The sequence below is a fragment of the Cotesia glomerata genome, linkage group LG5 (genome assembly GCF_020080835.1).
Source record: "Cotesia glomerata isolate CgM1 linkage group LG5, MPM_Cglom_v2.3, whole genome shotgun sequence".
In the NCBI taxonomy this organism is placed as follows: domain Eukaryota; kingdom Metazoa; phylum Arthropoda; class Insecta; order Hymenoptera; family Braconidae; genus Cotesia; species Cotesia glomerata.
The window spans coordinates 3671313-3696531 of NC_058162.1; the positions used below are offsets into that span (position 1 = coordinate 3671313).

The following is a 25219-nucleotide window of genomic DNA, read 5'->3' on the forward strand; positions in this document are numbered from 1 at the left end:
TGGCCACTCGCGAACAATCTGGGTGACATATACCTGCGGATAATACCCAAGATATTACCGTCATTGGCTTTAATAACTGCTTTATAGTTTCTTCATTAATTTTTTTATTTTTTTCTATCGCTACAGTTATCAAATCTTCCGAAGAATCCATCGCGAAATTTTGTTTAAATGTGCGACTATTAAAAGTCTAGAGCTGGTTGTTTCAATTGCTTTTAATTAGAATTAATAATTAATATTTATGATTTATTATTCCGCATTAATTTCTTCACAGTGTTTATCGTCACGTGTGATCATTTTATCATGATAATAAGCAAAAAAAAAAGTTAATTTGTATTAATGAGCTTAAATTATTGTCCCGCTTGCTATTAATAATTTAAGAACATTAATATTTTTGGGTATTAACCTACATTTTGGCAGCCTAACCTCAATTGAAACAATGAAAAATAATTTTTTTTTGAAGAAAACGAATCATTAATTATTTAATAGTGAATTAATGAATTATTCGGGTAGAATCCGGTAGAATAATTAATGTCAATTTACAAAAAAAGGTAACATTAATCTATATTATTAAGAAAATAAAAAAAATTTTGTCTCCGGAATTAGTCATATGATAAAATTGGTTTTTTTAGTGAAATTTAGTGTCATTGTAAAGGTCTTGACTTAAATTTGTACCTTTTTAAGGTTTCATTCCTGATTAAGAAATCTAATTTTAAATGATTTAAAAGCAACGGATTTTGATAGTATATAGATATATAATTAACATGATAGTAATCATTCCAAATCATCTTTCTGAATCAGGAATATCATTCTCACCGATAGTCAATTTATTATGATAAGTATTTAGGCTGCATTCGAAAATGGTCTAGCTCTAGAATCATAATTAAGAAATCAACTTGTATCTCGCGAACTATTGACATTTTTAAAGATATAAGCTCATTCCGACATTACACTCATCGAGACCTTTCATTTGAGTACCCACATCAATTTTTCATATATTTATATATATTATCAATATATGTATATATGAAAAATATATGAAACTGCATGTGGGTACTCAAATGAAAGCTCTTGGTGAGTTCAATATCGGGATGAGCTTATATCTTTAAAAATGTCAATAGTTAAGAAATTACAGTGCAATTTTACAAATATCTTGTAAACTTTTGACATTTTTAAAGATATAAGCTCATCCCGATGTTATACTCATCAAGACCTTTCATTTGAGTACCCACATCAATTTTTCATATATTTATATATATTATCAATATATGTATATATGAAAAATATATGAAAATGCATGTGGGTACTCAAATGAAAGCTCTTGGTAAGTTTAATATCGGGATGAGCTTATATCTTTAAAAATGTCAATAGTTAAGAAATTACAGTGCAATTTAACATAATTAAGAAACGACCTTGTATCTTGTGAAATATTGAAATTTTTGAAGATATAAGCTCATCTCGGCATTACATTCATTGAGACCTTTCATTTGAGTACCCACATCAATTTTTCATATATTTATATATATTATCAATATATGTATATATGAAAAATATATAAAAATGCTATGTGGGTACTCAAATAAAAGCTCTTGATGAGTGTAACATCAGGGTGAGCTTATATCTTCAAAAACATCAATAGTTAAGAAAATACAGTGCAATTTAACAAATATCTTGTGAACTATTAACATTTTTAAAGATATAAGCTCACCCCGACATTACACTCATCGAGACCTTTCATTTGAGTACCCACATCAATTTTTCATATATTTATATATATTATATATATTTATATATGAAAAATATATCAAAAATGCATGTGGGTACTTAAATGAAAGCTCTTGATGAGTGTAACATCGGGACGAGCTTATATCTTTAAAAGTGTCAACAGTTAAGAAAGTACAGTGCTATTTAACAAAATTCATTAAAGTTCATCAAAACGAATCATTTATTATTTGATAGTGTATTAATTAACTATTCGAGTGAAAATCTATTCTATTGGTGTATCATAATCTAAAATCTCGAAGCAAAACCATAAATCCATCACATACTGTACTGAATTATTTTTTAGATTGCGTGACTAACCAATAAACTCTCCCATGCACAATTTAATTTAATGGATCATGATGATAATCGTTAAACAATTAAGATAAAATCTTTTTTTTTTTTCTAATAAGTTAACAATTTCATTTACTTAATTTATTTATCATCAGATAAAAGTAATCTTAAAATATATCTTCATTATTATTATTAAGAAGAAATTGTTTCAATTTTAAATAATTAATATTAATGTTAGTAAAAATTTCTGCGACGTGTTGTTAAAAAAAAAAATTTATTCAACTTTAAAATACAATTTAACATAATTATAATTATTATACAATTAATTTGTTGCGGCAAAAATTTAAAGCGCCGCAAAATTTTAACAACTAAAAATCTAAATAATAAAATAAATATTTTATTTTTTTATTAATAACTATATAAATAAACAAATTTAAAAAATGGAATATTTTTATTTCATTTAGTCATTTCGAACGTGTAAACATTAAAAAGATTACTTCAACTATCTCCATTTCTATATTATGTACGAATTTATTCAGCAATTTTAATATATTTATGTAACAATTCAATATTGCACCCTCAGTACTATTCAATACGTTGTATATATTTATATTTATATTTATATTATCAATAAAAATCAATTTTAAATAATATTCATAATAATAATAATAATATACATATATATTTAACAATTTTAGACTCAATAATATAATCATTATCATCAATAATTAATCAATAGTATTGATATCAATAAATGTTAATATTAATGGTTAACATTTTCTAGAGGCACGATATTGCGACACTGATATGTGACAAATATACATTTTAAAGCTCCATTAATATAATAATAAAATAAAAAAAAAATTCTCTCATCAATTATTTAAATAACGCTCAAGCAAAACATACACGAAGCCATTAACGTATTAATTTATAATTTATATTATATATGTATAATAAATATATTTTTATAAATAGTTACCGTGCCTCGGTAATCATAATTTTGTTTTACAGTTTAAAATTTTCAAGTAAACGATTACTTAAAATTTATTTTAAATAAAGTATGTAAAAATTTTTTACAAAACATAATTAATAATTTTGTTTCGCCAAACTCGCCTCGAACATATTTATTATTGGATAATTCGTAGGATTTTTCAGGAAGAGTTTGAGCGTGAATATTATCAGACTTTGAGTCGTAATATTGTGTTACTATATAATTATTGTGAGTAATAGTTTAAATAAGGTGACTGATAGTAAATTTTATCTGTTTGTACACTGAAAAAAAAAAATTCTTGACTGCAGGGTCAATTTTTTTGGCTCAAAAAAATATTAAAAATTTAAGTCAAAGTTTTTGGAGCCATTAAAATTTTTTTTTGCTCCATAATATTTTTTATTTTCCTTAAAATTTTCTTGGTTCTAGACAATATTAAAGAAGATTGAAAATTTCTTGATTTAAGTCAAAGTTTCTTAAACCAAGAAAATTTCTTCTTGCTCCAAAATTTTTTTTGTTTTTCTTAAAATTTTCTTGACTCAAAAAAATATTAAAAAAGATTGAAAATTTAAGTCAAAGTTTTTGGAGCCATTAAAATTTTTTTTGCTCCAAAATATTTTTTTTCCTTAAAATTTTTTTAGCTCAAAACAATATCAAGGAAGATTGAAAATTTCTTGATTTAAGTCAAAGTTTCTTGAGCCAAGAAAATTTCTTCTTGCTCCAAAATTTTTTTTGTTTTTCTTAAGATTTTCTTGACTCAAAAAAATATTAAAAAAGATTGAAAATTTGAGTCAAAGTTTTTTGAACTAAGAAAATTTCTTCTCACTTCAAAATAACTTTTGTTTTTCTTTAAATTTTTTTGGTTCAAAAAATTTGTTTTTTTCTGTATAAGATACGAATTTATTATTTCAGAATTTTTTCATAGAAATTTCCATTTATTGATGATCTTTAAATTTATTTCTTCATTAAAAAGTTCTCTGATTAAATAACAAAAATTACAAAATTCCCAATATATTATTTAATATTGACTAAAAAAAGTAATTGTACAATTGTTTTTATGAAGCATGACAAAATTGCTTCAAAAATCATCTATATTATTTCTCAAAAGTATTTTTTTTTTGTGTTAAAGCTAGATCTCTATTAATTTTTTACCACTCTTAAAAATAAAAATAACTTTTTAAAGTTTATGTTTTCTCTAAAAAAAAAAAACGTTTTATTAAAAAAAAAAAATTTGGCGCAATCCGTTGACAATACACTTAACTATTTTTAAAAGGCTATAGAAAGCGCCTACTATTAACAATCTGTTTAACAAAGAAGACAACATTGGATTGTTAAAATTTTATTAAATAAAATAAAATTAAATAAGATCGACAATTTTTTTATGAATGTAATTAATTAATGATACTGAAATTAGAATACATTTGACAATTCTTGGAAATTTTACTACTAAATTTTACAATCAACTAAGTATTATAAAATATACTTTTGAAAATTCAAACTTATAATTTTTCTACATGTGGAAATTTTTTGTTAAATTTTTTTTATTATAATTGAATTATTATAAAAATTAAAAAACTCTTTTAGATATCTGTTAAATTTAGTATCTTAATTAATTAAAATAATTAACACAATATCGTAATAAAAAAAAATGGTCATATTATACAGTGAAAATAAGTAAATGTAAATATTTATTTATTTATTAATAAAAGATATTATATTTTTAACAATAGTAATGGATATCATTATTATTTCCACTTTATAATTTGATCATTTGTTATTTCATTAATAATTTGACACTGAAGTTGAAAAGTATTACAAGTTTTTTTATAAATTTATAGCAATTAAATTATTATAAAAAAAAATTTTATTAAAAAATTATTAGTGAAAATTTTAAAAATTACTTTTTTTAATTGTAATTGATTTGTTATAAAAATTAAAAAAATTAACAGTTATCAGCTAACTTCAGTATCACTAGGAATTCAAATTGCGCGCATGTGCGCGCGCTCTAATCCTGAACCAATAAAAAATCAGGGTCCATGTTTTTGAGTTATTTCGATACTAAACTAACTTCAATCAACCATCAATTTTAATATATAGGAAAAAAAAATTTGATCACGATGTAGAAAATATTCACAAGGGTCCGCTATAAAAATTAACTCTTAACAAAAAGAAAAAACAGTCACCTGACTTAAACTACCAATCATGCATGGAATGTTACCAATACAATAAAAAATTCCTTGATTAACCAATAACAAAACTTTGGTCTAAGATTCAAAAATGTCTACTACGTTGGAACAGTTGCCGGTGTCATTGTTATTGGTAAAGGCTGTTGTACACACGACAGATGAATTGAAGGCCGTTTCACTGGAATTACACTTTAATTTTTTTTTTCCAGGTATCGCTGATGGCACAGTCGATGAAGATGTTGATGTTGCAGTAGCTGTTAATGGCAATGATCCTGAGGACTTTTGGTGAGTAAGTTTCGATCTCGATGTGCTGGGAAGTGATGTACCAGAAGTTGTCGCTACCTGTACCAAAGAGTAAATTATTTATCAATTTATCTATATTATTAAGAGAATAAGAAAAATTTTGTCTCTAGGATAGTCAATTTGTTATGATGCATTCGAAAATGCTCAATCTTTAAATAAATAATTTATAACTAAGCTTGTACTTCATGAACTATTGACATTTTTAAAGATATAAGCTCATCCCGATGTTACACTCGTCGAGACCTTTCATTTGAGTACCCACATCAATTTTTCATATATTTTATATATTTATATATATATTATATATATGTATATATGAAAAATATATCAAAATTGCATGTGGGTACTCAAATGAAAGCTCTTGATGAGTGTAATATCGGGATGAGCTTATATCTTTAAAAAAGTCAATAGTTAAGAAAGTACAGTGCAATTTAACATAATTAAGAAATGACCTTGTATCTTGTGAACTATTGATATTTTTAAAGATATAAGCTCACACCGACCTTACATTCATCGAGACCTTTCATTTGAGTACCCACATCGATTTTTCATATATTTTATACATTTATATATATGTATATATGAAAAATATATCAAAATGCATGTGGGTGCTCAAATGAAAGCTATTGATGAGTGTAACATCGGGATGAGCTTATATCAATAAAAACATCAATAGTTAAGAAGTTACAGTGCAATTTAACAAATATCTTGTGAACTATTGACATTTTTAAAGATATAAGCTCACCACGACATTATACTCATCAAGACCTCTCATTTGAGTACCCACATCAATTTTTCATATATTTTATATATTTATATATATTATATATATGTATATATGAAAAATATATCAAAATTGCATGTAGGTACTCAAATGAAAGCTCTTGATGAGTGTAATATCGGGATGAGCTTATATCTTTAAAAAAGTCAATAGTTAAGAACGTACAGTGCAATTTAACATAATTAAGAAACGACCTTGTATCTTGTAAACTATTGATATTTTTAAAGATATAAGCTCACACCGACCTTACACTCATCGAGACCTTTCATTTGAGTACCCACATCAATTTTTCATATATTTAGATATTATATATATATGTATATATGAAAAATATATCAAAAACGCATGTGGGTACTCATCAAATGAAAGCTCTTGATGATTGTAACATCAGGATGAGCTTATATCTTTGAAAAACATCAATATTTAATAAAGTACAGTGCAATTTAACATAATTACGAAACGACCTTGTATCTTGTGAACTATTGACATTTTTAAAGATATAAGCTCACCCATACATTACACTCATCAAGACCTTTCATTTGAGTACCCACATCAATTTTTCATATATTTTATATATCTATATATATTATATATATGAAAAATATATTAAAAATGCATGTGGGTACTCTAATGAAAGCTCTTGATGATTGTAACATCAGGATGAGCTTATATCTTTAAAAATGTCAATATTTAAGAAAGTACATAAGATGTCCAAGAAAGTACAAGAAAGTAATTTAACCTCATTATAAAATGCTTCTTTATCTTCTTGGACAGAGGGCAACAGCTCATCAGTTGAATGTGGAGTTCGAGGACTGGGACTAGGAGTACCCGTTTGTTGCTGCAACTGCAATTGCTGTTGAGGTTGTGCTGGCTGATGCTGCGCAGCATCTGAATCTCGCTGACGCGTAAGTCTCAATTCCTGGAGGGCCTGTCTCTGTTCCTTTTCGTTCCTCTCTCGTTCCAACCTCTTAGCACTGTAACTCCGCGCCGAGGAAACTGAACTGTGCAGCGACGCTAAACTTGGCCTACGAGAACCTGTCAAAAATTTTTTAATTATAATAACCTCCTTTTTTAATTAAAGCTTGTAATTATTAGCTATTTACTGCGGCTTTATTTTACAAACACAAAAAAAAAACTTAACTTGAATCAAGAAAAATTCTTGTACTAAGAAAATAATTTTGTAGAGTTGCATTATTTTAAATCAAGACAAAAAATTCTTGAATTTATAATTTTTTAAACCAAAAAAAATTTCTTAGTTTAAGAATTTTTAAGTAAATAAATTAATTTACTTTTATTTATTCACTTGATTCAAGTTTATTTTTTTTTCTGTGCAGATAACTACTGAGAAATTTTTCATGCTTGGGTAAACAATTATTAAGGACAAATGATATTAATGGTATAATATTATATGATTAGAGAAATTAACCCCAAAGAGTACGTGTACTGATACAAGCGCTGATTGATTCAAGATAAATATTATTTTTAATTTTAATTTATTTTAAAATTTTTAAATTAATTTAAAAAATATTTTTAAGCAAAGATGACATCATTAATAATACTAAAGTTAGCTATGAAATTTAAGATAACAATAAAGTTAGCTGACATCTAAAAATTTTTATGATTTTTTTTTTTAAAGAATTATTACAAAAAAAATAAAAAAAAATTTTTCATTTATTAAAAACTTAAAAAACTATAAGTGCAATTTTTAAAAAATATTTTTTTAGTTATAATTTAATAAATTAAGCAAAATAAAAAAATCAAAAATGTCGGCTAACTTTATTATTATAATTTAAGTTAGCCGACACTGAACAATTTTTAATTTTTTTTATTAATTAAAAAAATTAGAACTAAAAAACTATTTTTAAAAAATTCCACGGATAATTTTTAAAATTTTCTGCATGTGAAAATTTTTGTTTTAATTTTTTAAAAATTATTTTTTCAATAAAATGAATTATAAAAATTTTCAAAAGGCTAATTTAATTTTCATAAGTTAGCTGACATTTGTCAATTTTTTAAATTTATATAAAAAATTAATTACAATAAAAAAAAATGTTTTAAAAAATTTCCACTAATAATTTTTTTTTAATTTTTATTTGTGGAATTTTTTTATTCAATTTTTTTTTGTATAATAATTTTATTGTTATAAAAATTTTAAAAAAATTTTATAATTATGAAGAAATATTTTTTTTGAACCAAGAAGTTTTTTTCAGGGTATGTAAAAGCTAAAAATGAATAAAACTCGTGCAAATAATAGTAGTAAATATAATACATAGTACATAAAAATAAAAATTGAGTGCAGCGAGTTAGCTATTGTATTGTGTGCTCGATTTATCGGTATATTCCTTACCAATGCATGTTTTGTAAAAATATCGCTAATGAAATTTAGTATCATATGAGCGATATCGTATAAATCGGCCGCTGCCATCTTGCTGACTTGTATTTCGTGGTATGTTATTATGAAATATTTGTTTTTTGGTTACAGAGATATTCAACATTTAACATTGTTGTCAATAAATGTTTTGATTTCAGAACAGAACAAGCAAGAAAGAGAGAGAGAAAGAGAGAGATAGATAAAGAGGAACATTGAAAATTGTGGGGCAAAAAATTGACAAAATGTAAAGCGCATTAATAACCAAGTCTGGTAAAGTTGCATCTGTACTTTCTAGAGGTCTTATTGTTTAATCAAACTAATTTTCTACAGACACCCGGAATGCTTGGGCATTGTTCGAGGCACGTTTATGCCACTGAAATTGTTTTGATACGTGTCTTATCGTAGCGGTGAAGGCATTCAAATACGACGGTGTTCTTGTTTGCATGGGTAAGTACTTTTGATTTTACTTATTTAGTTCACAATTTTTATTAAAAAATAATCTTAAGAGAAAGAGATCATTTTTAAAATCATTTTTTGTAGCTAATATAGTCATAATAAAGGAGAAAATGCTCTATCTCTAGATACATAATTAAGAAATGACCTTGTATATTGAGAACTATTGACATTTTTAAAGATATAAGCTCACTCCGACATTACACTCATCGAGACCTTTCATTTGAGTACCCACATCAATTTTTCATATATTTTATATATTTATATATTTCACAAATACTATATATATAAAATATGTAAAAAATGCCATGTGGGTACTCAAATGAAAGGTCTCAATGAGTGTAACGTCAAAATGAATTCATATCTAAAAAAATATCAATAATTAAGAAATGACCTTGTATCTTGAGAACTATTAATATTTTTAAAGATATAAGCTCACCCCGATATTACGCTCATCGAGACCTTTCATTTGAGTACCCACATCAATTTTTCATATATTTATATATATTATATATATGTATATATAAAAAATATATCAAAAATTCATGTGGGTACTCAAATGAAAGCTCTTGATGAATGTAACATCGGGATGAGCTTATATCTTTAAAAATGTCAATAGTTAAGAAATTACAGTACAATTTGACAAATATCTTGTGAACTATTGACATTTTTAAAGATATAAGCTCACTCCGACATTACACTCATCGAGACCTTTCATTTGAGTACCCACATCAATTTTTCTTATATTTATATATATTATATATATGTATATATAAAAAATATATCAAAAATGCAAGTGGGTACTCAAATGAAAGCTCTTGATGAGTGTAATATCAAGATGAGCTTATATCTTCAAAAACCTTAATAGTTAAGAAATTACAGTGAAATTTAACAAAAGTCATTATTTAATAAAGTAAAATTTCATTTATTTTACTTCACAAGTTACATAGTGACTGCAAGGTTGCTAGTTTTAATTAGTCATGTTTCAAAAAATGCATTAATCAAATTTTTTGATTACTAATTTTTCAAAAAATTCAACAATTAAAACTTTATAATTAGTCTATCAAATTATGACATTTTTAAATTATTGCATCAATTAAAAATTTCAAATTATCCATTAAATAAAAAATAATTAACTAAGTAAATTTTCTTGATGATTTTTAAATAAAAAGATTAATCAAAATAGATTTTAATTAGCCTTTTAAATAATTAAATATAAACTGAATTATTAAAAAATTATTGGCATTATTTAAAATGAAGAAATATTTTATAAAATGTAACAAGTTAATAAATATCTCTTTCTCTTAAAAATTTTTTTTCTAGACTGACATAAAAGTAAAATAAATAAATAAAGTAAAGACATAAAAAATGAAACATCGATAACGGCACGGTACACATATTGCAATTGACACAAAAAATAATCAACGAAGACAGTGCTGATACAAGAATATAGTTTAGGTTGTTATTATTTGCGAACGGCAAGCTCCGACGAAAAAAGCTTTGAATTTATCCATCAGTCATTTAAAAAAAAAAAAAAAAAATAACAATAAAAGTAATAATAAAATTCTTTTTTTATCTAGTCACAGTGCAGCCGAACAGAGACAGAGGGAAGCATAAACACTGAAGATATCCTGTGCATCAAACACAGAGAGTACAGTCGGGATAACAACGAGGGATATAATAATGAGTCACAGATCAGAAGGTACAAACAAAGATCATAAATATACATGTACATATATGACAGTGTATATATTAATATTAATATTAATGTAAAATATGACGTCGTAGAGATATAAACGTTTAATATTTTAGGGTCTACCGAGGCCGTCAGTGGAGCCCTCAGCAACGTCACTGAGGGTACGTCGGTGCTTGTTCCCGTCCTTAGTTGCCTGAAGGTGGCACGAAATAAGCAAGATGGCGGCGGCACGAGCCGCACCTGCTCTCGAAGCCGGCACTAGCGGTCCTCTACTTCCTCCACTGCTGGGTCGCCGAAATGTCCCGCAACTCAGGGGGGTGCTGTCGCTTCTTTGGCTCGACCGCGAGGACGGTCGCCCCGAAAGCGTCAACGGGATTCCTGAAATCGAGGGTGAGTTTTCCTGGATTATGTTTTATTAAGATCGTTGATCGTTTCGATTCTGGACATAAAGATCCTCACTGTTATGTCGTCAATATTTATGAGTTTAATGACTGAAAAATTTTACTTGATTCAAGAGAAGAAAAGTCTTGATAAAGAAAATTATTTTGAAAAAATTTAATGGCTTTAATTAAGGTAGTTTTCGTGGTTAAGGTATATATACCCTCAGAAAATTCTAAATTTTTTTATATTTATTAAGGACATGATGATACATTTACCCTTAAAATTTCAAGTCGATTGATCATCTATAACCCGAGATAAATTCAATTAAAAATTGGATATTTAACATTGATTACATAATACACTCTCTGCAATTCTATACCAATTTCTTAGTTATAAAAAAAAAACTAACTGTGAGAAACTTTAAAAAAACTGACAGTCTTTTAATGTATTTGTTGTGAGTTGAAAAAAAAAATTTTTGACTCTAATTATCTGAATTATTGATAGAGTAAAAAAAATTTTATCTCGAGGATTGTCATATGATAAAATCGTTTTTTTAAAGAAATTTAGTGTCATTGTAAAGGTCTGGACTTGAATTTGTGCCTTTTTAAGGTTTCATATTATTCTCACCAATAGTCAATTTATTATAATAAGTATTTAGGCTGCATTCGAAAATGCTCTATCTCTAAGTACATAATTAAGAAATGACCTTGTATCCTATTAAATATTGACATTCTTAAAGAAATAAGCTCACTCCGACATTACACTTATCGAAACCTTTCATTTGACTACCCACATCAATTTTTCATATATTATATATATCGCGTTATTAGAACCATAAAGACATATCTCAAAATATACGCCCTTATGGTTTTAAGAAAACATTTTTCTAAAACCATAAGGGCGTATCCTGTTTTTTCGGTTTATTATCAATTATGGGTCAGAGTAAGAAAAAAAATTGCAAAGGTAATAGAATATCACTCCACAACTTGATTTATGTCAACAAATATTTATCTAAGTGAGAAAACTAATAAAAAATTAAGGAAAAATAAATTCATCAGAGTATTACTCCAATGTCATCTCCATCGTCAGGATCATCTGTGTCTAAGATTATAAAAGTAAAAAAAAAGATTTCTTAATTTTTTTTTTAACTAGATAATGACAAAAAAATTTATAAACTATGACCATGGCTGAAAATTAAACTTTGATAATACCGATGATATTTTGTGGGACAGTGCCTGATGTACAAAAATGATTTAGATCATCAAACTTGCTTCAAGATATTGGTATTGAAGAATCATAACAATTCTCAAGAACAAAGTTCTTTTTGAATGACTTTTTTAAAATTACAGTTCTAAATGGCTTACAAAACTCTTTTGTTAATTGTAAATAGATCTAAAGTAAAAAAAAATCAATTTTGAAAAACTTCGAGGCTAATTTTATTAACTTGAAGACATACCGATTGTTCTCAAGTTGTTATGAATTTATTTTTTCTTAATTTTTCATTCGTTTTTTCACTCAAATAAATATTTGTTGATATAAATTAAGTTGTGGAGTGATAATTTCTATCACCTTTGCAATTTTTTTTCTTACTCCAACCTATAATTGATAATAAACCGAAAAACAGGATACGCCCTTATGGTTTTAGAAAAATGTTTTCTTAAAACCATAAGGGCGTATCACAAAAAAAAATTTAAATTTCGTTTTTTCCATAGATGTTAATGTTTTCAATATTTTTACATTGATTGGAGCAAAAAAAATTTTTTTATACGCCCTTATGGTTCTAGTAACGCGATATGTATGTATGAAAAATATATCAAAAAAGCATGTGGGTACTCAAATGAAAGCTTTTGATGAGTATAACATCGGGATGAGCTTATATCTTTAAAAACGTCAATAATTAAAAAATTACAGAGCAATTTAACAAATATCTTGTGAACTATTGACATTTTTAAAGATATAAGCTCATCCCGACGTTACACTCATCAAGATCTTTCATTTGAGTACCCACATCAATTTTTCATATATTTTATATTATATATATATATATGTATATATGAAAAATTGATGTGGGTACTTAAATGAAAGCTTTTGATGAGTGTAATATCGTGATGAGCTTATATCTTTAAAAATATCAACATTCAAGAAATTACCTTGTATCTTGTAAACTATTGACTTTTTTAAAAATATAAACTCACTCCGACATTACACTCACCAAAACCTTTCATTTAAGTACCCACATCAATTTTTCATATATTTATATATATCATATATATGTATATATGAAAAATATATCAAAATGCATGTGGGTACTCAAATGAAAACTCTTAATGAGTGTAACATCGGGATGAGCTTATATTTTTAAAAACGTCAATAGTTAAGAAAATACAGGGCAATTTAACAAAAGTTGTTACGTAATAAAGCAAAATTTTATTTTTTTATAGTTCACAAGTCACGACAGTCACATAGTGACTGCATGGTTGCTAGTTTACAAATAACGGATTAAAATTCAATAATTTATTAAAAAGTACATTTCTACAAAGTCGAATGCAAATAATTGTCTGGGTTGCGTTTCCACGGGTACGGTCTTGAGTAAAAATTAATAATCTCTAATTTTTTGGCCATATTGTACCATAACAACTACCTTAAGCATAAATTTCTTTAAGTAACTGAACCTTACACTGATTAAAGAATTTTTAAATATTTGATAAGCTTTATTGTTTTAATAAATGATTTTTTGACCTCGAATGATTTAATATTTAATCATCTTTAACAAATTATTTATTAAACATAATATTGCAAGTATTCACTATTAATAATTGTAATTTTCTTCCCAAAAAATATTTATTAAAAGTTACAAAAATAATTACTCACTCTTAACAAGCTAATAAATTTTTTCTTAGTAGATTAATTTATCAGCAATTAATGAATTGTTCTATCAGTGTATTTAAACCATAAAAAATTATTCAAAATTATTTTCCAAGTTTAAGATTTCTTCTCTTACTGCAATTTAATTTTTTATCAACGTACAATCAATACACGGGTAGAAAAACTATCTCGATCCAAGAAAATTATTTTATCACAATACTTTTGCGCATTGCACTCTAAATTTTATTGTTCTTGTCATTTTTTCTTCTCAATAAAAAAAAAAAAAAAGCTCGTTATCCTTAAATATAGTCTTCGTAGTAGTGTTGGGGATTATAAGAACAGAGCGTACTCTCGCTGTTGATTATCGGATTTACATACTCATTAAACCCGGCACCATTATATTAAACTTGAGCATTATTTTTCCTCAAATCCTTCTATTCGCTAAAAGGTCAACTGCGAAAAGTTGTCGCTGAGTAGAAAATTTTCTCTAACTTTTTCACTTAATATTAAAGTCCAATTACCTTTTAGACTGGATTAACATATAATCATGCATTAATGTACATAGATAATGCTTTACACATTACATATTACTTCTTATACAATATTTACACCTATGTGGTTGTCAAGAGCTTGCTTCGTTCGTTCTATTCAGCAATTAAGTATTATCTAGGTAATTTTTTTGTTAAAAAAAATTACCTGGATAGAAAGTTTGTACAAAAAAAAATGGAGTGCAGAAATGTCTCGTCCTTTCAGCACATCCTTCATTTAAAGGTTAATTTAACCTTTTTTTTTATAATTTATAATTTATAATATAATGTACGTGCAATCACATTTAGATACATTAAAAGGTACCAATAAAGTAAAGGTCTGTACGTTGTATTGGATTTTATAATAAAAAATAGAAGTAAAGACTGACATATTATGATGAGCTAGACAGAAAGCGGTGATATTAAGAGCGTACTCACCTGTATCACTAGAAAAAACCATAGGGGGAGCGTGATTGGCGTTGGCGTAATGTCGAGGCCTCGAGTACCTCGCACGGCTGAATAGCTTCAAGACGAAGCACATCAGCCCTGTCAATACAGCAATCCCTGACGCTATTCCCAGCAGAGTCGACGTATCAGTTGATATCAGCACCAGATCTATTTTAAATCCGTCATATTTTTATATTATATTTTAGGATATTATTATAAGTAACTTTATGCTCGGTGAAAGACTCAGAGAGTATTGATTTACCTTCTGCACAGAAGACCCTTTTGTTAGGCCTTCCAATGACGACTTTGTGGTATCCTTCGCTGCAATCACACACTGCTTTGTGCTGCACTTGGGTGCAGGTCGAATGTTGGTCTGTGAAGGTGCAGGCTGCTCGATAAAAACACTGCTCTCCGATTTTTTTTGCTAGATTGTTTAAGAAAATTATAATCATTTTTTGATGCTGATGTATCGTAAGAAATTTTTGAAGTTTACTTAGAGTTGCAAAAAAAATTTTTCTGAAAATTTATTTTTGAAAATCTATATTATTAAGAGAATAAGCAAAATTTTGTGGCAAGTGTATTTATATGATAAAATCGATTTTTTCAGTGAAATTTAGTGTCATTGTAAAGGTCTTGAATTTGTGACTTTTAAAGGTTTCATATCATTTTCACTGATAGTCAATTTATGATGATGAGTATTTAGGCTGCATTCAAAAATGCTCTATCTCTAGATACATAATGAAGAAATGACCTTGTATCTTGTCAACTATTGACATTTTTAAAGATATAAGCTCATCCTGATGTTACATTCATCGAGACCTTTCATTTGAGTACCCACATCAATTTTTCATATATTTTATATATTTATATATTTCAAAAATACTATATATATATATATATATATATATATATACAGGGTGTCCCAGAAGTAACGGACGCCATTAGCAGCATCTGATGAAAAAATAATTCTGAGACGAAAAGTCCTTAGCCATTTTTAATTAGACGCATAGATAATAATTATTAATTAAAGTAACGTCGCTTTATGTGTTAGAGAGAGAGCGTCAGTGTCCAGTAGAGTATGTGGCAAAACAAAGACAATAACTAACTGTATGACTAACTAACTACTATAGTTAACGTAGTCACACACATTTACTTACACATTCACACGTGCAAGCGTCTTCGTTTGGAACGCACTTGACTGGACACTGGTGCTCTCTTTTAACGCTTAAAAGGACATTATTTTAATTAATAATTAATTATCTATGCGTCTGATTAAAAATGGCTAAGGACTTTACGTCTCAGAATTATTTTTTTTATCAGATGCTACAATGGCGTCCGTTACTTGGGACACTCTGTATATAAAATATGTAAAAAATGCTATGTGGGTACTCAAATAAAAGCTCTTGATGAGTGTAACATCGGAATGAGCTTATATCTTTAAAAACGGCAATAATTAAAAATTACAGAGCAATTTAACAAATATCTTGTGAACTACTGACATTTTTAAAGATATAAGCTCACTTCGACATTACATTCATTGAGACCTTTCATTTGAGTACCCACATCAAATTTTCATATATTTATATATTTATATATATTATATATATGTATGTATGAAAAATATATCAAAAATGCATGTGAGTACTCAAATGAAAGCTCTTGATGAGCGTAAGATCAGGATGAGCTTACATTTATAAAAATATCAATAATTAAGAAATGACCTTGTATCTTGCCAACTATTGATATTTTTAAAGATATAAGCTTATCTCGATGTTACATTCATTGAGACTTTTCATTTGAGTACCCACATCAATTTTTCATATATTTCTATATTTATATGTATGTATATATGAAAAATATATCAAAAATGCATGTGGGTACTCAAATGAAAGCTCTTGATGAGTTTAACATCGGGATGAGCTTATATCTTAAAAAATGTCAATATTTAAGAAACGACCTTTATCTTGTGAACTATTGACATTTTCAAAGATATAAGCTCATCTCGATGTTACATTCATTGAGACCTTTCATTTGAGTACCCACATCAATTTTTCATATATTTCTATATTTATATGTATGTACATATGAAAAATATATCAAAAATGCATGTGGGTACTTAAATGAAAGCTCTTGATGAGTGTAACATCGGGATAAGCTTATATCTTTAAAAACCTCAATAGTTCAGAAAGTACAGTGCAATTTAACAAGAGTCATTATTTAATAAAGCAAAATTTTATTCATTTATAGTTCACAAGTCACGGCAGTCACATAGTGACTGCAAGGTTGCTAGTTAATAATTGATCATTTTTTATTTAATGGACCATTAATATAATAAAATAAATAAATAAATATAATAAAAAATTAATAATGAAACTTTCTTATTGTTACAATACCCGAAAAAAAATAATGTCCATACAAAGATTTCTTGGCTCAAAAATTTGTTAAACTGAACAATTTAATACATTAATTTTTTGATAGTAGAATATTAATATCGTTTAAACTATTATTAGCAAATAAACGAATAGCTACACTTGAATAAAATAAAGAATTATTGTTTTAATAAATTCGTTGAATTCTTTAGACAGTAAAAAATGCTTCAGACAATAAAGTAGTCTCGGAAAATTTTAAAGAATGTACAAGAATGTCAAGAGCATAAATTCTTAATAGACGTATTTTTTTTTCTCACTGTACAAAATTGTAATAAGAATTTTAATCAGAAAATCAGATTATAAATAGTAAATTCTCACGTTTAGCGCATCCTTTCGTTGGTCCAAGTTTAACGGGATACAATTTCTCGCACTCGCACATCCCAGTTGTTGCGTCGCAGACGACATGTTGCAAATCTGGGTTGCACGTGTCTTCACATACTGATCCAAGAAATCTTCCTTTCTCTGGAATTAAAATAAATAATTTATTAAATTTTTCAATTCTTATTTAAAAAATCTGCAAGCTTGTTTTAGAACAATAAACACTCGAGCCAACAAGTATCCATGATAAATACTAACTGGTAGTTTACATAATATAACCAAGAGACAATTCTTTCCCGATAGCTAAATAAACATAAACAACAACAATAATCCATCCCAGATATCAAGTACGAATACAGGAAATGAAAACATGGGGGTTTGTGTTCGCGTTTACTCACTATGCAACCTAAATTTAACTTGACATTTAAAATCAATACCACGCAAACCTTAATGCTTTTCTGTGTTAAATACTTTATTTATATTATATTATATTATATTATATTATATGTGCAATATAATTTCTATTTTCATCCACACGCGACTTGACGCATCATTTACTTTTTATTATCCGCTTAGATATTTACTGTGCAATTTAATTAAAACCTTCATTTAATTCAATACCTTTTATCAATTTAATCCCTTTAATCTCCTTTTAACTAAATTATTTTACTTTAATTACTTGATTATTATTATTACTATTCATTATTTATAAAAAAAAAAATTTTTTTTAACGTTTCAGAGAATCGAACCCTGAACTTTTCGCGTAACTGTTTAATTTTATAGCTGAATTTTTTGGATATAAATTATTTTTTTAATTTACTGCCAAATTTTGTAATTTTAATTTTTATTTAATGTTTTTTTTTTTATTACTCTATTATTTATTCCTATTTAAAATATTTACTAAATAAAAAAAAAGTGACATCTTTAATATTTAAAACCCAATAAATTAAAAAAGTGAAAGTATAAATTATTAAACAACTGCAATAATTTATTTTGCTGCATTAAAGATAAATGAACTATGGTCATTTAATACACGACAGTTGATAAATTACTTATTTTAAAGGCTATCTTGTAATTGATATTAATATCTTCCGTGTAATTTCAAACTGGATAATTTGTTATTTTAATTATTATCTAACATTTTTCTAGTGAGCGTCGACAACGGGTTTTTAGAAAATTTTGATCAAGTTCTTTTTGTTCAATAAATTTCAATTAAATAATTGCTTTTTTTACTGTAAAATTAATTGAATTTCACTTTAAAACGAAGTAAATTGAAGTTAATTTTTCTAAGTCAAACAAACCATTTTTAGTCAATAGTAATATTAGTTTTTTTTTTGTTTGATCGGATATTACTCGAACGGATAACTCAATTCGATAAAAAGTTTCGATTAATTTCATGCTTCATTCAAACTTAATTAGATTACTTCAAGATTTATTGAATTACTCTGATAGAAGAATTTATTGAAGTTTTTTTCAATAATTTTTGTAAAATAAAATTTTTTTTTTTCAATTTCTTGCATATTTTTTTTCAATTGAAGAAAAGCTAATATGGCATTTGTTAATAAAAAGAGGTCTAACTGTAACACGAAAACACTCTTAAGAAATAAAATTTATAATAATTTACACCACAAAACAAAATACTCTGTAATTCATTATTAAAATTTTTTTAAAGACATCGTTATTTAAATTATAGAGTTATTTTTTTTTTTTATTTTATTTGAAAAGAATTGCCTTCGGCAATTTACAATAATAAATTTACATTTTAATGTGTAGAATGTTTAGTTAATATTTATAGACAATAAATAACATCTGTAAAGAGAAGACAGATTTATTAAGAGAAAAACAAAAAAAAATTTTAATAATCGATAATTAATAATTACTAATTGATAATTAATAATCACTAATTGATAATTTATAATCACTATTTAAACACCTGGAATGTTATTTTAGAATCACCCTTTTTTGCATTACTTTTTATCTTATCTGCTGGAGAGAGAGAGAGAGAGTTAATCTATATTAATAATAATAATAATAATAATAATAATAATAATAATAATAATAATAATAATAATAATAACAATAATACCAATAATATTTATAATTATAATTTCAGAAAAAAAATTACTCAGAATAAAAATAATTTTCATAAAAAATTTCCTCAACAAAATAAATTTTTTTTTTTTTTAATCATTTTTTAAACATTAATAATTAATCTATATTTATTAGCAATTAATAGAATGTGTTTCATAAACGGTTAATTAATATTTAATAAATATTTTTTAACTATCAAAAAATAATCATGGGTTGTTAATAAATCTTATATCCATCAATTAATAATAAATATTCATAAAATCATTCGATGAAAAATAATTTATTAAAAATTAATAAAGCTCATTAAAAATAAACAAATCTTTTTTTCTGTGTAAACAATCACGTTGATGACAACGAAAATTAACGAATAAATTTTACCACTGACAGTTAATTATGAATTGTAATATTTCCCTCCAATCAGTATGACTATCATTACTAATAATTAAAAAATCGCAAGCAATAAAACACCACACGTTGAAATTTCGACCAATACGGTCATCCGCATCCGTTTACAATTGTTAATACTCACCCGTGAAATACGGAGCGGGTCCTCGTGAAAATTACCCACTGACAAAATAGGAATCGTCACGCGAGGATTAATTTCTCCCGAACTTTTGCCTGAATTATCAGAAACTTCTTGCAGTCGATATACTTATAGTCTTATACGTTCTCTGCATAAAAATTCTCCCGACCTACTAAGTCCACCCTACCACCCTCTTTACCGCCTACTCAATATCTAACTCTTCAACTCTCAGATTTTTTTGCTCTCTTTACACCTTTATGCTAATAATAATAATCACAACAACTATGATTATTTTTATCATTATTACTACCCTTTTTTTTTTAATTTTTTTTCATCTTTTGAACTTTGCATAATCTTCTTTATGAAAAAAATTTATTAGTTCAATAAAACATTTATCTTTTTTAGAACAATTTTATCTTTTTATCTATTATTATTTATTTTAAATTCATTTTTTTTCTTCTTTAATAAAAAAGTATTAAAAACAAAAAAAGAAAAATTTTTTATTGCTAAAATAAGCGATGTTAAAAAATTTTATTTAATTATATCAATTTTTTAGCAATTAATTTTTATGTAAAAAATAATTTCAATATATTTTTGGTAAAAAGAAAAATATTCAATGTAATTAATTAATTTTTATCAAGAAAATGCTAACCTTTACTAACAATAAAAATAAAATTAAACACTTTAAGAATTTGACACAATTAGAGCAATTTTACTGTAGAATAGTTTTGGCCTACTTTATTATAATTAAATAGTTTCGACATAATAAGTACTTAAGATTAATAATAACAGCATTATTTCTTGAATTAAAGTGAGTATTCATCAGAAATACAAAATATGTATTGATTATAATTTAATTAAACCTACCCTACTAAATTTAAGATATTTAATTTTACTTTTGTTTATATTAAAAATGATCATTTTTTGTAAATATACTGATAGAAGGATTTATTTGTACCAAAAAGTATTTGTTAATAGTTAACAAATTATTTATTAGTGACCACTTTTTATTTATTTATTTATTTATTTATTAAATTTATATGCCAAGGCTTAGCCGAATGGCAATAATACAAGATTTGGATAAAATTAATAATAAATAAATTTTTTAAGTAAAGAAATAAATTAATATTTAGTAAATATTAACTTTTATTAATATTTAATTAATATTTAGTAAATAAATAAATTTTTAGTATTAAATAAATATTTCTTAGTATTTAAAATAATTTGTTTGTATTTAATAAATCTGATGTTCTTTTATTACATATTAATAAATCTTTTTAAGTACTAAGAAATATTTATTAAGGACTAAAAAGTGGTCTCTAATAAATGATTTTTTAAATATTAACAAATATTTTTAACTATAAACAAATCTTTCTATTAGTGTATTCTATAAAAATTCTATTTAAATTTATCAATAATTTTCTTTTCATCACAAATATCTCTTAACTAGTTCTTATTACTCCCAAAAATACTTTTTTCATTGTTTTTTAATTGTTCAAAATTATGATTTTTATTATCTACAAAAAAATATGAAAAACATCCAATTGAATCAATGTTTTTATTTTAATCAAATTTAAAATACATTTTTTTTAAATATAACCAAAAAATACTATTTTTTTACTATAAACAAAAATAAAATTAAACATTTTAATAGATCATCTTTAGGGCATATTTTAAATAATTAATTTTGAAGAACTTCTTCTTGATTTAAGTAAAAAAATAAACTAAGAAATTTTCCTTGGTCTAAAAATTTTTCTCTTGATTCAAGTTATTTTTTTTATCTGTGTATAGTCGGATACGTTCGGCCTACTCTAACATAATTCAATTATTTAAACATTTTTATTATTAAAGATCAATTATTTCTTACATCAACATGATTATTGATCTGAAGTACAAAAATATATTGAGTATAGTTTCATTGAACCCTTTTTACCCCTTTACAACCCCAAATACTTAATTATATAATAAAAATGCTAATTTTGATATCAATATTTTACATAAAACTCCCTTAAATAATTATTAACGTCTAAATTTATCGATAGGTTTCTTTTCAACACAAATACCCTTTAACTAGGCCTTATTACCGGCGAGTACACGAATATTTTCTCTCATTAAAATTCAACAATCAATACACATTCTGTATCATCAAAAAAAAATAAATAAAAAGAAACTAATTGAATTTGAAATCTCTACAAAATATTTAAAATAATATACACTCAAAAAAAAAATTTTTTTTTTCACTTAAAAGTACACTAAAGAATAATTTAAAAAACTTTCAAATTAATTTTTATTTTCATTTTATCTATAACTACAAAACTAATGATATTTTACGATACTAAAATTAGCCAACGTTAAAAAATTTTTGACTATTTTTTATTTATTAAATTACCACTAAAAAAATATATAAAAAAATTGCACGTTTAGTTTTTAAAATTTTCTTCACGTGAAATTTTTTTTTAATAATTTTTCAATAAGATAAATTACAAAAATTTTTAGATGGCTAATTTAATTTTTGTTATTTTTATAATAATAAAGTTAGCTGACATTTTTGATTTTTTGACTGCTTAATTTATTAAATTAGAACCAAAAAATATATTTAAAAAATTGCACATAGTTTTTCAAATTTTTTATAAACGCAATTATTTTTTTTTCAATTTTTTTAATAATAAAAATTTTTAGGTGTCGGCTAACTTAATTGTCATGACATTTTTTCATGGCAATTAAGTTAGCCGCATCTAAAAATTTCTATAATTTTTTTTTATTGAAAAAATGATTACAAAAAAATTTTTTTTTAAATTTCATTTATAAAAAACTTTAAAAACTGGCAGTGCAATTTTGAAAAAAAATTTTTTTTTCTAATTAAATTATTAAAAAAAAATTAAAAACGTCGGCTAACTTTAGTATCATCAATAAATAATCTCCAATTAAATAAAAAATCTTCCTAATTAAAAATTAAAGCCATTAAAATCTACCTGTAGTATTAGTTTGTAGATAATCATCATCTTCGTCGTCATCATACGACATGTCTGTATTTTCATCATAAAAATCGTTTCCATCAGAAACGGCACGTTTGCTCGGTTCCTTACCAGAGTATCTATCGCCACCATCATCATTTAGATAATAATGATAATTATTATTGCCACGAGAACCAGAAGGATCACCACTTACCACAAAATCGTTATTAGAATTAGTTATTATCACATTTTTTGTTCCATTAAGGAGGTAGTTTGCCCGCGAATTATTTATTACACCTTCCGTAGCACTGTTACGATTACTACTACCACTACTGGTAGTACTACTCTCACTACTCGTACTCCCGTAATTGTTATTATTTCGAGTGTTCTTGTAAGCACTATCGTTGGAAAAATCCCCGGGGTTTCGATAGACAAAAGCCGCTGACGAAAAGTATCCGCCAGGACGAATCAGTATGACAAGACAAGTAATCCAGCAACAACAAGAGCAGATAAATTTAAGAGAAGTAAACGGAAGTGCGCTCATCGCCCCCGCGGCGCGAGTCTACCCCTGAAACCAGCCATCAGTTCAAAGTCTAAATCTTCTGCCCCCTCCATGGGACGTTACACCCTCCATGGGACGTTACACCCCCCCTCGCTTCGCGATCTCGAAAACGCCCTATATAACACAAAACGCGCGCAACCCCACTCAATCTAACACACAAGATGTTGAGGAAATTCTGATAAAACAGCCCCATTGCGCGCTTGCTCTGTTCTTGGTTTCGATAGTCTATGCCATGGAAGATAGATATAAACCAGATTATTCCCGTCGTGGTTACACTGCCATCTATTCGAATTTATTTGCACTGCTCGTTGTCGAACCATTATATCAATATCTATTCAACTAATATCAATTCTCTTTAAACCGAGATTTCTCTTTCGGGAGAATGATTTTTTTAAAAATCCCGAGTGCGAAGGGATTCTCCAGGATTTCTGGGGTGAAGTGTCAATTCTAGAGAAGATGGCTTAGAAGTTTCGAGGTGTCGGTATCGATTTTAAGTAAATCGCTGGGAGGAAAAGATTTTATAAGAGCGGTGTCTTATTAGATCGTGTGGAACATTATTTTATTTTTGTTTTGGAGATTTGACGACGGGTCAGAAATACGAAAACATTTATAAATACCTTTTTTGTGGAGAATTTAATTTTATATAGAAAAGGTTGATTATTTCTGTGTCATTAATATTGAACCCACAATTTTGATTTTGATTTTTTATAGTTAATGCTTTGGTTGACCTTTTAATTTAGGGTGTTATATTAGAACGTTGACCTCAAATTTTGGCTATTATGATTTTTTCGTATCTTCAATATTAAACTCTCAATTTTAATTCTGCACAGAAAAAAAAATTACCTTGAATCAAGAGAAAAATTCTTGACCCAATAAAATAATATTGAAGAGTTTTATTGTCTTGAATCAAGTAAAATTTACCTAAACCAAGAAAAATTTATCAATCTAAGAATTTTTCTGCTCCAATCAAGAAGCTGAAATTCTTCAAAATTATTTACTCGATTCAAGTTAATTTTTTTTTCTGTGTGAGTTTTTAGTGGATTTTATAGATATCTAACTATTGTATTGGTCTTCATGTCAGAATTTTTAAAAAATTTTGTACATTCTTACTCAGCTCGTCGATCTGAGTCAGAAAATGTATATAGTTCAAAAGTTTATATAAGGTAAAAGACTCCATTAGTGGCACCTTTAACCCCTATTAGTGGCACTTTTTCTTTCAATGAAAAAATGTTCTACTTGTAGAATATTCTACGTGTAAAATGCATCTGAAAGCTTATTAAATAAGCTTTAAT

General features: G+C 26.0%; 1 protein-coding gene across 3 annotated transcripts; it reads right to left on the reverse strand.

Annotated features, from left to right (window-relative positions):
- Positions 1 to 4949: 4949 nt before the first annotated feature.
- LOC123265903 lies at positions 4950 to 23969 on the reverse strand. Of its 3 annotated transcripts, none has more exons than XM_044729870.1 (7): positions 23384 to 23969; positions 17798 to 17941; positions 15313 to 15474; positions 15042 to 15218; positions 10954 to 11208; positions 7050 to 7345; positions 4950 to 5568 (listed from the first exon to the last, which is right to left on the reverse strand). In XM_044729870.1, the coding sequence occupies exons 1-7, from the start codon at positions 23907 to 23909 to the stop codon at positions 5305 to 5307; spliced, it is 1824 nt and encodes a 607-aa protein (XP_044585805.1). In that variant the 5' UTR covers positions 23910 to 23969; the 3' UTR covers positions 4950 to 5304. The 3 variants fall into 3 exon arrangements, with proteins under 3 accessions (XP_044585805.1, XP_044585806.1, XP_044585807.1); XM_044729871.1 differs by having other exon boundaries at positions 11071 to 11208; positions 23384 to 23964; XM_044729872.1 differs by lacking the exon at positions 10954 to 11208 and having other exon boundaries at positions 4951 to 5568; positions 23384 to 23962.
- Positions 23970 to 25219: the final 1250 nt, after the last annotated feature.